At 38.8% G+C, this 13,286-nt stretch overlaps 2 protein-coding genes across 3 annotated transcripts in view; one reads left to right on the forward strand and one right to left on the reverse strand.

Annotated features, from left to right (window-relative positions):
* The window catches only part of LOC108230390 (solute carrier family 22 member 13-like), a 13,577-nt gene extending 7,386 nt beyond the window's left edge, over positions 1 to 6,191 (forward strand). The window contains exons 10-20 of the mRNA XM_017406546.3: positions 1,029 to 1,035; positions 1,131 to 1,523; positions 2,503 to 2,606; positions 2,759 to 2,910; positions 3,055 to 3,226; positions 3,320 to 3,440; positions 3,537 to 3,631; positions 4,306 to 4,520; positions 4,622 to 4,730; positions 5,563 to 5,757; positions 5,852 to 6,191. Coding sequence (XP_017262035.2) covers positions 1,029 to 1,035; positions 1,131 to 1,523; positions 2,503 to 2,606; positions 2,759 to 2,910; positions 3,055 to 3,226; positions 3,320 to 3,440; positions 3,537 to 3,631; positions 4,306 to 4,520; positions 4,622 to 4,730; positions 5,563 to 5,757; positions 5,852 to 5,915 — 1,627 coding nt within the window. The 3' untranslated portion in view covers positions 5,916 to 6,191. The remainder of the gene's footprint in view (positions 1 to 1,028; positions 1,036 to 1,130; positions 1,524 to 2,502; positions 2,607 to 2,758; positions 2,911 to 3,054; positions 3,227 to 3,319; positions 3,441 to 3,536; positions 3,632 to 4,305; positions 4,521 to 4,621; positions 4,731 to 5,562; positions 5,758 to 5,851) is intronic.
* A 2,000-nt stretch (positions 6,192 to 8,191) lies between these two features.
* The window catches only part of oxsr1b (oxidative stress responsive kinase 1b), a 36,435-nt gene continuing 31,340 nt past the window's right edge, over positions 8,192 to 13,286 (reverse strand). For both annotated transcript variants that reach the window (XM_017406693.3, XM_017406691.3), the window contains exons 16-18: positions 13,179 to 13,247; positions 11,621 to 11,685; positions 8,192 to 11,379 (exon numbers count right to left, since the gene is read on the reverse strand). In XM_017406693.3, the coding sequence (XP_017262182.1) occupies positions 11,305 to 11,379; positions 11,621 to 11,685; positions 13,179 to 13,247 (209 nt within the window). In that variant the 3' untranslated portion in view covers positions 8,192 to 11,304. The remainder of the gene's footprint in view (positions 11,380 to 11,620; positions 11,686 to 13,178; positions 13,248 to 13,286) is intronic.

Genomic DNA, 13,286 nt, shown 5'->3' on the forward strand with positions numbered 1-13,286 from the left:
ATGGTCATGAATGTCAGTTTATAAGCTATCAAAGTTCTCAAATAAAGCACCTTTTGAGAATGTCAATGTTTGTTGGTAATTATCTTACAAAACTAGTAAGTATTTTTGGTTTATATATTAAAAGTTATGGTTGTTTATTGATTTTTGTAAAAAAAAAAATCGCAACTTTTAGGAAGATGCCCCGCGAAATCAGGCATTTTAGCCCGCAACAATCACAAAAAATGCCCGCGAAATCCTGGAGCGATTGTTAAACGTGTGTGCCAGGCCCTCCAGGCAGTCTCCCACTCTTTTCAGTCTTTGTCTTTGTTTCCCATTTGTTTTAAACTCACAATCCGTGTTTTTTCAGGATTTGTTTTTCCATTCTGAGGTTAATGATTATTTTCTGTGATACATTTTTGTGTTCAGTTTGTTTGCTGTCTCTCCCTGTGTTTCCATTTCCCTGTACTTTTCCTCAGTCAGCTTCATGCACCTGTTCCCTCTTGTCATCAAGCCAGCTGTCTCTGCTCACCTCATCAGCCCCTGCCTACTTATTTTCTCACACGTTTCCTATCTGAATTCAGCCATTGTGCTTACATGCTTTGTCTTGTTTTCCCTGGTGGTTCTTGGTTTTCATTTGTTACCCTCACCATTTACCCGGGCTTGGAACCGGCACAGGAGACACACTGGCTTGCACTCCCTAATGGCTGATTTTCTGAGCAGGCTAACTAAGAAAAATTAAAAACAAAACAAATGATTAAAATAATTAAATATTCTCATTTAAAATGTTCGTATTTCACTGAAATCTTTATTTGGGTTCTCAAATGATGGTGTAATACTGTAAAACTTGAATGCCACTCAAGCTGCTCCTCATCTCTTTGTCTCTTAATATAATTAGGAGCACATAAAAGAAAAAATAGAAGCCATTTGACTGGATAGGCCTTAGTATAAAGTAAGTGGGCCAGGATTGATAATCTCAGCTCATTTTATTGACTGGACTGGTGTGATGTTTGTATCGTTGGCACAACAACTGTTATTGCTGTTGTCGATAGGAACAAGGTAATTATTGTGACTACCTGAATGGTTTTGGGTTAAATATTAACTAAGTGATTTCTCCCTCTGTTCGCACACGAGAAGCCTCCAAAAGCACATAGACAGAACCACATGTCAGCATGAGCAGCTTCGGACAGGTCCTGGAGGAGGTTGGGGAGTTTGGTTTGTTTCAGAAGTGCCTGCTTGCTGCGTTATGCATCCCCAGCATCTTTGGAGCTTTCGACGTGATCGGCCAGGTGTTCGTAGGCATGAGCTTTCCACACCACTGTAACACAGACTGGATCTTGGAGAAAGGACCAAACCTGACAGAGGAGAAACAAAAACATCTCACCATCCCAGTGGACAAGGATGGAAGGTTTGAAAGCTGTAAAATGTTCACACCTGTGGATCTGGATTTGGAAACGATTGAACGATACGGCCTTAACAGCACAACAACATGCATAAATGGATGGAAGTATGAGGTTCAGCCTGGGGTTTCCAGCATTTTGACAGAGGTAAACAGAAAACAATGATTTACTCTTCATCCATTTACTTCTGTTTTCAGACTTGCAGGTGTCATAGTTTTGGTGTTTTCGGTTTGTTGTTTTTATTATTATCTTGTTTCTGTTTAGTTTTTCCTGTTCATGTTTGCTGTCACTATTCACACCTCTCCAGTCACTCTTTTGCCTTCCTGACACGCCCATTTACACCTGTCTCTAGTCTTGTTAATTGCTTCACCTGTGCCCACTTTCCAATCACCTCCTGATTAAAAACCCGGCCATTTCTCCCACACACTACTGGATCATTGTTCTCTGTTCCTTGTTGTTTGTTCCGCTCTATGCCTCGTCATGTCATGTTATGTCATGTTATGTTTGAAGATTTAGTGTTTGATTTTGCTGCCACAACAGCCCTTTTGTTTTATCTTTTGGTTAAGTTAATAAATTAGTTTCTTTTAATGATGATTTTGCGTTCTGGGTTCATCTCTGTCTCCCCTCGTCATGACAGCAGGATTAGACTTGTCTGGATGGTTTAACTTGTAATTCTTTGCTATTTAATTAGATTTTATACTGTCTACATTACATTAGTTACTACTTGAGTACTCTTGAGTTATTTATCATTCCTTTATATTTTGCTTCTAAGAAGCCAGACTTTCTTATACTCCTATAAAATGGTTTTGATTGGTAATTCTACACTCTGAACATCTTTCAGAAATTTACTTGTAAATTTGTCTGCTTTCACACGATTTTCAAAAAAAATTATTTTCTTTATTTGTTGAGCTATTTCAGAGCTAATTACCTGCTAAATTTAAGGGATTAGTTGAATTCTGACACCTCTCCTTCTACTGTACACCAGTTGTTCCTATTTTTAAACACACTACATGCTGTCCTGGTCCGATTCAAGGACAAAAGCAACCAAAGTCCAAAGTATGGTCGGTCTTAATTTCTTGCACAGTGCATCATATGTTCCTCCTGTAATAATTGTTTTTGTTTACAGTTTGATCTCGTTTGTGATAAGAGGGGGTTGATTGCGGTTTCCCAGTCTCTCCAGATGGCAGGTCTTCTTTGTGGAGCATTGGCGTATGGGTCTATTTCTGACAGGTAGTACATCCCATCTTTATATCTACACCTCTACTTTAGGAACCAACTCTTAACATTTACAACTGAAGACAATAAAACTAATGTAAAGATGCATTAGGATTAAATATACAAAATATTTAGAAGTAAACCAACATCTGTTGTCGTTTTTACAGGTTTGGCAGGAAATTTGTGATCCTCCTTTCACTTTTTCTCACGATGTTGTTTGGTGTGACCATTGCCTTCTCCCCAAACATCTATGTTTATATGGTTCTAAGATTTTTCATTGGGACCTCAAGTGCTTTTATTTTGAACACATCTGTGATGGGTAAGTCCCCAATTTTTAACATGTATGAATACTAGTATTATTAAGTATTTGAAAGAGAAGTTGATTAGATTGGGTGTGAATTTGATAAGAAAATCAGATAATATGAAAATTTTTTTCATTTGCTTCTGATATCTTTTTTTGCAGTGGTGGAATGGGTTGGTCCTTCGAAATCTGCCTTTTGCACAATGACCAACACAAGTTTTTTTGCTGTCGGACAGATGCTTATGTCTGGTATCGCCTTTTTGGTAAAAAACTGGAGGATTCTGCAGCTGGTGCTGTTCACCCCTCTTATTGTTTTGCTGGTGACCATGTACTGGTTAGCATCAGTTTTATAGGAGAATATCATCCACCAGCCAAACACAGACAATGAAGGTTGGGTTTGAACTGGAACTTCTTGTTGTTTGGACAGGTTTCTCCCAGAGTCAGCTCGATGGCTCATGACGCAGGGCAGGAAGAAGGAGGCACAAAAGCAGCTCGAGCGAGCAGCCAGAGTGAACAAAAGGAGTTTACCAGAAGATCTCCTAGATAAGGTCGTCACACAAACTGCACTTTGACCCTCCAAAACACCAAAAAGTCTGTAAAATGTTGAAATCCTGTGAACATTTCCAACATTTTTGTATCTCTAGGTCAATGTTGAGAGTAATCAGGACAGAAAGAACATGTTGGACATCTTCCGGATACCATATTTGAGAAAACGCACTGCAATTATGGCCTTTAACTGGTGCGTTTACTTAAGCTATCGTTCAGCTTTTTGAAAGGGCTTTCTGTGATAAGCTTCTGAAAAAATAAATATCATAGAGAGATCACACAGACTCCCTATGAAGGTCTACTCCAGGATGTTGGAAGGGAGAATGAAGCGGATTGTCAAACCTTGAATTCAGGAGGAGCTGTGTGGGTTTTATCCTGGGCCTGGAACGGAGGACCGGACCTTCATCCTTGCAGAAGTGCTAAAAGGGTCACAGGAGATTGATATGAAAATGTTGGGATGTTGAGTAAAACACTAAGAAAAACAGAATGCAATTATGTGCAAATCCCATAAACTAGTATTTTACTCACAGTGAAAAATATTAAGCATTTCAAATGTTGAACATAAGAAATTGTACTTATTGATTAATAATAATAAGATAAATTTAAATTTTGTGGCTGCAGAACATCTCGAAACATTTATTTTACTTTAGAGTCATTTTAAGACAGTGGTATTTTATTTCTGGCTCTGCTCAGACTAGCTGTTAGTGTGATAATTTCATTAGAATTAAAGTCTGTTTGTTCAAACTGAGGTCATTCAAAGAACTACTTACAATGAGGAAAAATTCAAATGATTTGAACTATCCGTTTAAGATCAGATCATTTTTATGTGTCTAAAATTGTAAAATTAAACTTTGCATCTGCTTCTAGGTTTGCAGCAAGTACTTTGTTTTATGGACTGAGCCTGAATATTGGGAGTTTCGGCCTCGATATTTACCTCACACAGCTCATCTTTGGTTTTGTTGAAATTCCTGCTAACATGAGTGCCTGGCCTTTGATTCAACACTTTGGGAGGAGAATGTGTGAAGCAGGTTTCCTGTTCTTCAGTGGTGTCTCTTGTCTGCTGACACTAGCCGTCCCAAAAGGTATCTTTGGAACTCTGTTAATGTTTAATTTTTTTTGTTAATGTATAGTAAGATATTGTTTCAGTTATGCATGTGTTTCTTGTATATTGTGTATCAATCAGGTCTTCCTGTGGTGGTGACAGTGATAGCAATGCTGGGAAAATTCTCTGCCACGGCTGCTTTCAGTATAGCCTACGTTTACACAGCTGAATTATACCCAACCAATATAAGGTAATGTTCCATCGGCTGTTTTATCTGCTTCTCTTAACAATGACATAAAATCACTTTTATCTGCTCTAATATTCCTTTCCCAAAATGCTAAAACATTACCGTAACTTAAACGTTAATAAGATGTGTCTGCGCCATTTAAACCACTTGATGGAAAGACACAATACCGCTAAGTCAACAAATGAGAGTGTTTTCTTTTTTTAAAATGTCCTTATTTTAAATTTAATGCCAACAGCACAAAGGGTGTCTTTAAGTGATAGGTCAGCTCTTTGGAAGTGAGGTTCTGTGGAGAGGTTATAAACATTTAAAGTCTGACCTGTGGCAGATAGGTTATTGAACAACCTCAGTTTGGAGACATAGACTTTAAGGCTGAACAGATTGATGAGCCAATCTGGCATTTTTTGTAGCTATTCTTTGTGAAAGTCAATGCATCCTTTGGATTGGTTTGGTTTCCAGTTGTGTCCAATCCTGGTCCTGGACGGCCACTATCCTGCATGTTTTAGATGTTTCCTGCTCTTCAGCAGGTCTTCAAGTTCTGCAGAAGCCTGGTAATCACTCAGCCATTCAAATCAGGTGTGTCAAAGCAGAGAAACAACTAAAACATGCAGGACAGCGGCCCTCCAGGACCAGGACTGGACGCCCCTGGTTTAAACAGTAAAACACCTGGTTAGAATTAGATAAAGAACTTATGTAGCCTTTAAGTTCCTCATAAACCTTCTCTACAAGTTGTGTGATAACGAAGATGACAAGCTACTTTTGCTGAGGAACATTTAAATGCAGTGTGGTTCCCAGATTATCCAGTTCAAATGGTATTTTATTTACATTTTTTCTGCAGGCATAGTGGTATGGGTCTGAACTCCATGAGCGCTCGCATGGCGGGCATCCTGGCACCCCTGATCAGACTCCTGGATGTTTACCATCCCACCGTTCCCATGGCGATTTTTGGTATCATCCCGATTGCTGCTGGTGGTTTCTGTTTGCTGCTGCCTGAAACACTCAATGTTGAACTTCAGGACCATACTGAGCTCAAGTAATCTCATTACTACAGCTAATAATATGATGTAACAAGATGTTTAACATATTATACACTAACTGTATTTGTGTTTCTTCTGTTTGTAAATTAGAAACACAACTGATGGACCAGTGGGGGACCGAAGCTGCTCTGAAGGTGTTGAAACGAAGCTATAATTCATGCTAAAATGGCCATTTCTCTTATTTATTAGGAGATATGAATGTTGTAAATGTTAAAAAACCAACATTTAGGTACTTCTTTCATAGGATCATGAATCAATTATTATTTACTGCTAAAATACATTACCAAAACCTTGTGATACATTTTCATACGTAACATATTCGATTGCTGAAATGAACTTTACTAACACCCAATCACTGCAAGTTTCTTAGAAAAGGATTTATTTTTTTTCATGTGTTTGTTACTTTCTGTTTGCTGAATTAAAAATAGACAGTGCTACCCAACATGTTATGGTTTGTTTTCTAACACTTCTTATATTAGTTTCCTGTAACTGATCTACATTAGTCTGAGCCTCTGCCTTTGAGGACCTAATAAAATAAAACTTTTATCAGATCCAAAACTGAGATACACTGCAAATGTATCAGTAACATTTGCCTGTAAATAATTCATCTGCTAAATAATGGCATGCTCTAAAATATTACCAACACTAAATGTTTCTTCTATTTAATTAAGTGGAATACATTGTAGGCGAAATAATTGCATTTGAAACGTTTTGCATAAATTTCTGCTTATTTGCAAGCTCAGACAGCAGCAGCTAGCTCTAGCACTTCTGGTGCAACCTGTGGGCACTTTAAACAGGAATATGATTACGATTCTGCAGAAATAACCATGCAATTCAAAACTTACAGTGGCTTAAAGTTTATAAAACAAGAGCTTACATGACCCACTACAGAGCTGTTTTTTTCCAGCTTGGACTGTATATGATCAGCTTATCAGTTCAGGCAGAATAAAACCATTTCTTCAAACTGAGGCCGTTCAAAGTGCTATCTACAACAGGTAAGATATTGTTTACAACCTTTCCACGGATTCCCCCTGAGAAGCGGAAACCGAACATTAGCGCTCATAAAACAATTGTAAAACAAGTGAAGTAGGCGGTTGTGACCGTTGGGCTGAAGGGACAGAGAGCAAACGAGAAAAGTCCAATCTGACGCTTTGAACCCGTACGTGTGGAAAAACACAAAGTGTGGGATCAGAGTGATGGCAGCAACCTGTGGCGGACAGTAACAAAGTACATTTCCTGAGGATCTTTACTTTACATGACTATTTGTGTTTTTAGGAACTTGTGACTTTCACTCCACCATATTTCAAAGAAAAATATTGTGCTTTTGACTCGACTACATTCCTCGAAAGCTTGTGGTTGCTCGTTCCTTTTGGCTCAGCTTTGTAATCCTCTGTTGCTGTTTTCTATCCTGAAATGTAACTGGCCACATGCTGTGCTCCTCACAACCAATCACAGTCACCACTCACACCAAACATCACCTCATCTCAGCTTGATATTTGAGAGCTTAGGACTGAAAAATAGTTTGCATCAGTTTAAATGTCTTTACTGTTCATTGCGGACAAACTACGTCTCTGCATCCAAGAACTCAGCGTCCAGCCTGAGAAAGCACACGGAGGTATGTAAAGTGCAAGGAAGATATTATTTAGGCATAAGGCGTTACCATGTAGATGGATGAGTTCTTGAAAGCAGAGCTGCAGTCCGTCCGCAGTAATGGATTCAACATTAAACTTCTATTCCATAGTGAATGTGTGGGGGGAAAGGCTCTCCTGTTTCTTTCTTGGGATTAATTAAAATAGCTGTCATTATTTTTTTTATTGCATTTCTATGCTAAAAAATTTGCACAGGTGGTGTCGATTTTTTTGTAGCAGTGGTTCTACGTGTCAGTATATCATCTGGTGGTTTCAGAGAGTTACAAGGTTCTGTAAAATCACTCAAAACAATGTAGCAATGTACTGATATTAAAAAGCACAATTTGTACTTTTGAATACATGAGTATTTTCAAAAGTAAGTACATGAGTAAACTTTTAATTGAGCAACTTTTACTTGTTTTTGGGTAAGATGTGATGATGATTATCGATACTTTTACTCAAGTACTAGAGTTGAGTACTTTATCCACCAGTGAGGGAAGGTGATGCACCAATTTCTGCTTGGGATTTAGGTCTTTTAAAGAGGCCTTGATGCCCAAATTATAAGTTTATTAACAGCTTACCATCAGACACAGTGATGCATTTCAAATGAAAGACCCATCACTCCTTGAAAGAATGCATATCGCCCAAAAACGATCACGCCAGAGCTTCAGATGTCTCCCGATGAGAAGCGACAGCGTTGCAGCCGTTTTGGTTAAACCTCCACAATACTGTGTGCAATTTCATCGCAAGACGCTCAGAGTACGTGCTGGCAGGCGATGATAAAGACAAGGCTCAAAAAGGCTGATATGTTCATTCTTTATTGATTAAAAATAATCAAGAGAAACATGCTCGAACTCCAAAACAATCCAAAGAAATAAACGAGCAAATGAAAGAATGGAAAATACTAAAAGAAGATTAAAAAAAAAAAAAAAAAAATCAAGTATCTTACAGCCTTAATTAGTTTTGTCCTGGACAAACTTGTTTTTTTTGACACTCAGTTGCTACAGTTTGATTAGACGGTAAAGAAGGACGTTAAAGAAACAAGAACAAAGCCATTAGATCTTCACCTCCAACAGAAGTCGAGCTCAGTCGTCACAAAAACACACATTTCTCTGATAAGGCTCAAACACAGCCGTCCTGTCCCCGTCTGCCGCAGAGTAAACCAGCAGAACGGCACCGAACGCCGACCTTCCCTCCAAGAACTGCGTGTGTTCAGTTCAGAAATGTTCATGTGCAACAACAAGTACATTTTAAAAGACAAACCTCCTCTTTTTCCTGCCAAAAAACAAACAACAAAAAAAAAGCAGGAAAAATAACCCCCCCCACTTGGTCTTTCTTTCTTTATTTAAGGCTAGAGCAAAATGTTACATCTTCATAGGCAAAAATCAAAGCTTTCCTTTTTAAGTTTTCTTCCTGCAAGCAAAAAAAAACTACACTTTTTTTATTTTTCTCATTCCATATGGCATCTTCAGGGGTTCTGACGCCGTCAGAAAACTTTTCTCGGGCACCTCAGATCTCACAAAGCAGACTGTTACATAAGACGCACATTCGTGTCGTTAATGCAGAATAACACACAAAGCCACCCAGAGTGTGGCCGAAAGGATGTGTAACATCGGTGCTGATAATGGCCTCGATTCCTGGCTAATTTCTCATCAACTAAACGGTTTTAATCCTGTTAGACGTTTCAAATTAAAATTAAAAAGGGGGGGGGGTTGCAGATTGTTGGTTTCATGGGCGGCGGAGACAACTTTGCCGTCACTCGGGTAGAAAGCCGGGGAGCACTGGAAGCTGTGGCTTTAGGGACGAGAAGCAAAGTTTGTCAGCCTCCAGTTGTGTCACGAGACAGAAAAAAAGGCAAAGTGTGAAACTCGGCACCAAAACAAATCCGTCAAATATTATTTACATACTACAGGTTAATTAAAGTACTTCTTTAAAGCCACGTAAACAAATTAAACTGATAAGTTTAGATACTATGAAATGGGGTTCTGTGGAAAAGTTCTGAACATTTAATATCTTACCTGCTGTAGATGGCTCTTTGAGTAACCTCATTTTGGATAATTAGGCTGGTATCTTAAAGCTGCGATTATCAGAGTAGTTATGATAGAGAATCCAAAATGTGGGGTTTTTTAATTTCCTCACGTGACGAATATTCATTCAAAGTAGTCGTTCTGGGCGACTCAAACCCGTCTGAAAGCTTCGTTCTGACGCCTGCATGGGGGCAGAAAACGTGTCCAGGTCTAACAATCACCCTGATGATGACTTAGAATCATTTATGAACTGCTCCAACTTTTCCCATCTAAACGTAGGGTCGGAAACCAAACTTCCCGGTCGCTTGGTGGCAAACGCTCCGAATTCAGTCAGACTGCAGCAAAGATATTTGCCTATTTTCTTACAATTTCCCCCCAATTTTGAGTTGCAAACTCGTGTCCAACAGTGAGACATTCTGACCAGACTAGCTAGTCTGAACGAGGCCAACAGTGGATTTCTGCTGCTTTAAAACAACTCGTCTCATAAAGGTATTATTTATTTTTACTATGGTTATTTATGAGCTATTTGTAGCGCTCCTCTCCAGCAGGAATACTATTCTACGTTTACCAAAATAACAGCGTGAAGTGGAACCGACTGCAGGGTAAACCTCGATTTTAAAGAAATGGTGTCAGAGGAAACCACTCTGAAGTTTTTGAAGCTGGAGTTGTTTTAAAACCGCATCAATCCGGTCTGGTCTTGGTCCTGCTCGGACCGACCACTCAAAGAGCCACCTGGAACAGGTAAGATATTAGCTGTTCACGAACTATCCACAGAAGCCCATTTAAAGAGATCTGAATTATCCCTTTTAGTACGTTTCCATAAGAATTTTTTAAATAAACGGCCAGTTTCGGGTTCTTTAAAGAAATCTTTACGTTTTAAACTTTGTTTTTTGTTTGTTTTGCAATGCTGTGACGTCAAAAGCTCCTGTGAGGACACACTTTTAAATTATTGTGACTACACTCAACATTTGTTCTGTTAGTTAATATTAAGCCTTTATTTTATTTCTAACAAATTTCATTACCTTGAGGAAAAACAAATAACTGATAACAACAATCTTTATTTAGAGTAAAACTGTAGCCTTCGTGTGACTTAGGTCAACCAGATGAGTAGTGAAGAGTCAAAACATCCAGAATTTATGTTGGATTTTTAAAAAAACAATATGTTTATAATTATTTTAAGCAATTTTCTAAATTCTTTTCAAAATGCATTCATTTATCGTTTTAAAGAAGTGGGTTTTATGGACTGAATGTCCCAAAAAAGACAAATATAACCAACCTTACACTGTAAAGACTGTTATTGTGATCACATTCTTCTGCAAATAGGTATTATTTTTTCATTTTCACCCGGCCAGCGCTATTTAAAACAAAACAAAAAAACACACAAAGCAAGAAGTTTGGCATCAGCACCCGAAGCCACGTTTGTGCATCTCAGACGACACAGTAACAGCAGATGTCCTGAAAACAAAACAAAAAACCAACATGCATTCAGTAGTTCTTATGAAAATAAGGCATTGTTACTGTTTATAACCAGGACTCAGGGGCGCTCGTTCAGATTGTGCAAATGCATCACATATTAAAGAGAACGGGGGGGGGCAGACGGGACGAATGAGAGCAGGTTCTTGCATCCTTTCACACAAACACTGTAAACGTTTGTTTTTTTTCCCCCTCCGTACGTTCCGACACTTCAGCTCGCCGCCGCGCCCGACGAGGCGCCGTCAGATAATCCTACGGGGGTAGCAAAAATGGTTCTATTTTCTTTGGCAGTAGTGGTTTCTTTACAGCCATGGGAAGGGGGGGGGAGAGGAAAAATGCATTAAGCTATTCTTTTTTTTTTTTTATTAATTTTCACATTTTTTTAGGCAAGTCAGGGTCCCGAGTCGGGCGGTTTTTAACAAATGGTGAGCTGAGCGAAGCCCATCAACTTGATGTCGTCTGGAATTTCGGATCCCTCGATTCCAGAAGCCTGGAAGCGAAAAAGACGAGAGAAATCAGCAAAAAAGGAGGGAAACGAGAGCCAGAAGAGCCTCTAATGAATACTCATTTTCTTACAGTGTTACAGCTACTACCTAAAAAAAACTCACTGTAAAAATAAAGTTCAAATAATAAATTCTTCCTACTTATTGAGAATATAAACCATAAATGTTCACAATGCTGGAGAAATCAGACAAAATCTGAAAGTTCAAAACCAAAAAAACTCCACTCACCAGTTTGAAAGTGACATTTTTACTGGGCTGAGGCTCGTCAACTATTTTCTGCAAATTTGCAGCAACTGAAAAGAGAAGTTATTGTTTTAATGCGATGAAAAAAACCAAAGTTACTTAAAAACACATAAAAATTTGTCAAAGGCATCTGTCCTAACTGAGGTGTTTATAAGAGAAATCCTGTTTCCATCCACATGTGGGGTCATTCATTAATGCACAGCATCATTTCCTGCAGGTGAAAAAACTCAGCCTAGTTTCTGCTGCAGCTTAAACTCAGGCCTGCAGCTTATTTTGAGTTTTAAATCAACAGCTGACCTGCGAAACGACTGGTATGGGTGCAAACTGCACCTGATCCCGTTAGATGTTCTGATCGACCTCAGGTTCTGTTAAAAGCTTTTCTCCTGATCCACTGCTGCTGTTAAAGGTGTGTTTTTCATGGCTTTCGAGCAGCCCAGTCTCTTTAATTTGAGCATTTCACATTAACCTTCCTGCGCTGACTCAGGCTCCACGACAACATGAAGCTAAATGTGGATGATAATTCAAAACGGAGGAGAGAAGATTTTTTTTTTTTTCCCCTCCTCTCAGCAGCCAAATCCATCATTACGAAGTGGAAGATAACTTTAGAGCTGCTGGGAGAACTTTAACGGGAGAAGATTTGTTTTCCACGGTGAAAAAAAGAACTTCACTGGATTCAGAGCTTCATAATTGACTTTTTCAGAGCTGATGGAGCGACGGTGCTTCCTAACCTGCGAGCGTACGGCTCAAACACGGCGCCGAAGCAGAAGAAGAAAATCCGAGGTGCTTCATCTGACGTTAACATCTGAAACTCTAATGTGCTCCCAGAACAACAAGCAGCATCTGTTTTCTCTCCCCGAGGAACCTCACAGCCAGAACAGTGACTTCTTTGGTACTATTAGAAAGTTTTTTGTACCAGTAGTTTAGCATTGTCATGTTTTAGCTTATTTAGCCTTCCTGTACATTTAGTTTAGATTAGTTTATCTTAGCTCATATTTTAGATATTGTTAGATTCCTAATTGTTGATTAGTTCAGCTTTAACTTTATCGATTATTTTTGCTACTATTTGACTGTTTTAGCTCATGTTTGGATATGTTTAGTTTCATGATTTTATTTAGATTATACATGATTGATCTGTATTTGATTATGTACCTGCTGTATTGGATTCTGTTGTAAAGCACTTTGGATCGCCTTGCTGCTGAAAAGTGCTATATAAATAAATTTCCCTTCACTTATTTAAATGATTTGTACAACTTTTCTGCACCTAACGTGTGCAGGTTACAACTATTTGCTGAAGTAAAATCAAATATTGGACTGAGACTTTAGTTTAGAGTGGTGATAGAGGCTAAAAGTTCAATTAAATTACCACTTATTTGAACTAACGCGATGTCAAGACAGAAAACACATATTATGGAAATGTAAAAATCTAAAATCTATAAAACATTACTAAGAGATAACCGCCTGCTCACAGTTCGGAACAACAGCTTGTTTCGACTCGGGTAAAAATGTCTTTTTTTTTAAGTTTCTGAGTTCTGAGAAAGCTCACCTATTACAAGGTCCTTCCCGTCCACCAGACCTGCTGACACCAGCTCCTGGGACACGCCGTCTGCTGTGTCTGCAAACCCAGAACCACGAGACAAACCCCCCCCCCCAC

The sequence above is a fragment of the Kryptolebias marmoratus genome, linkage group LG21, assembly GCF_001649575.2.
Source record: "Kryptolebias marmoratus isolate JLee-2015 linkage group LG21, ASM164957v2, whole genome shotgun sequence".
Taxonomy (NCBI): Eukaryota; Metazoa; Chordata; class Actinopteri; order Cyprinodontiformes; family Rivulidae; genus Kryptolebias; species Kryptolebias marmoratus.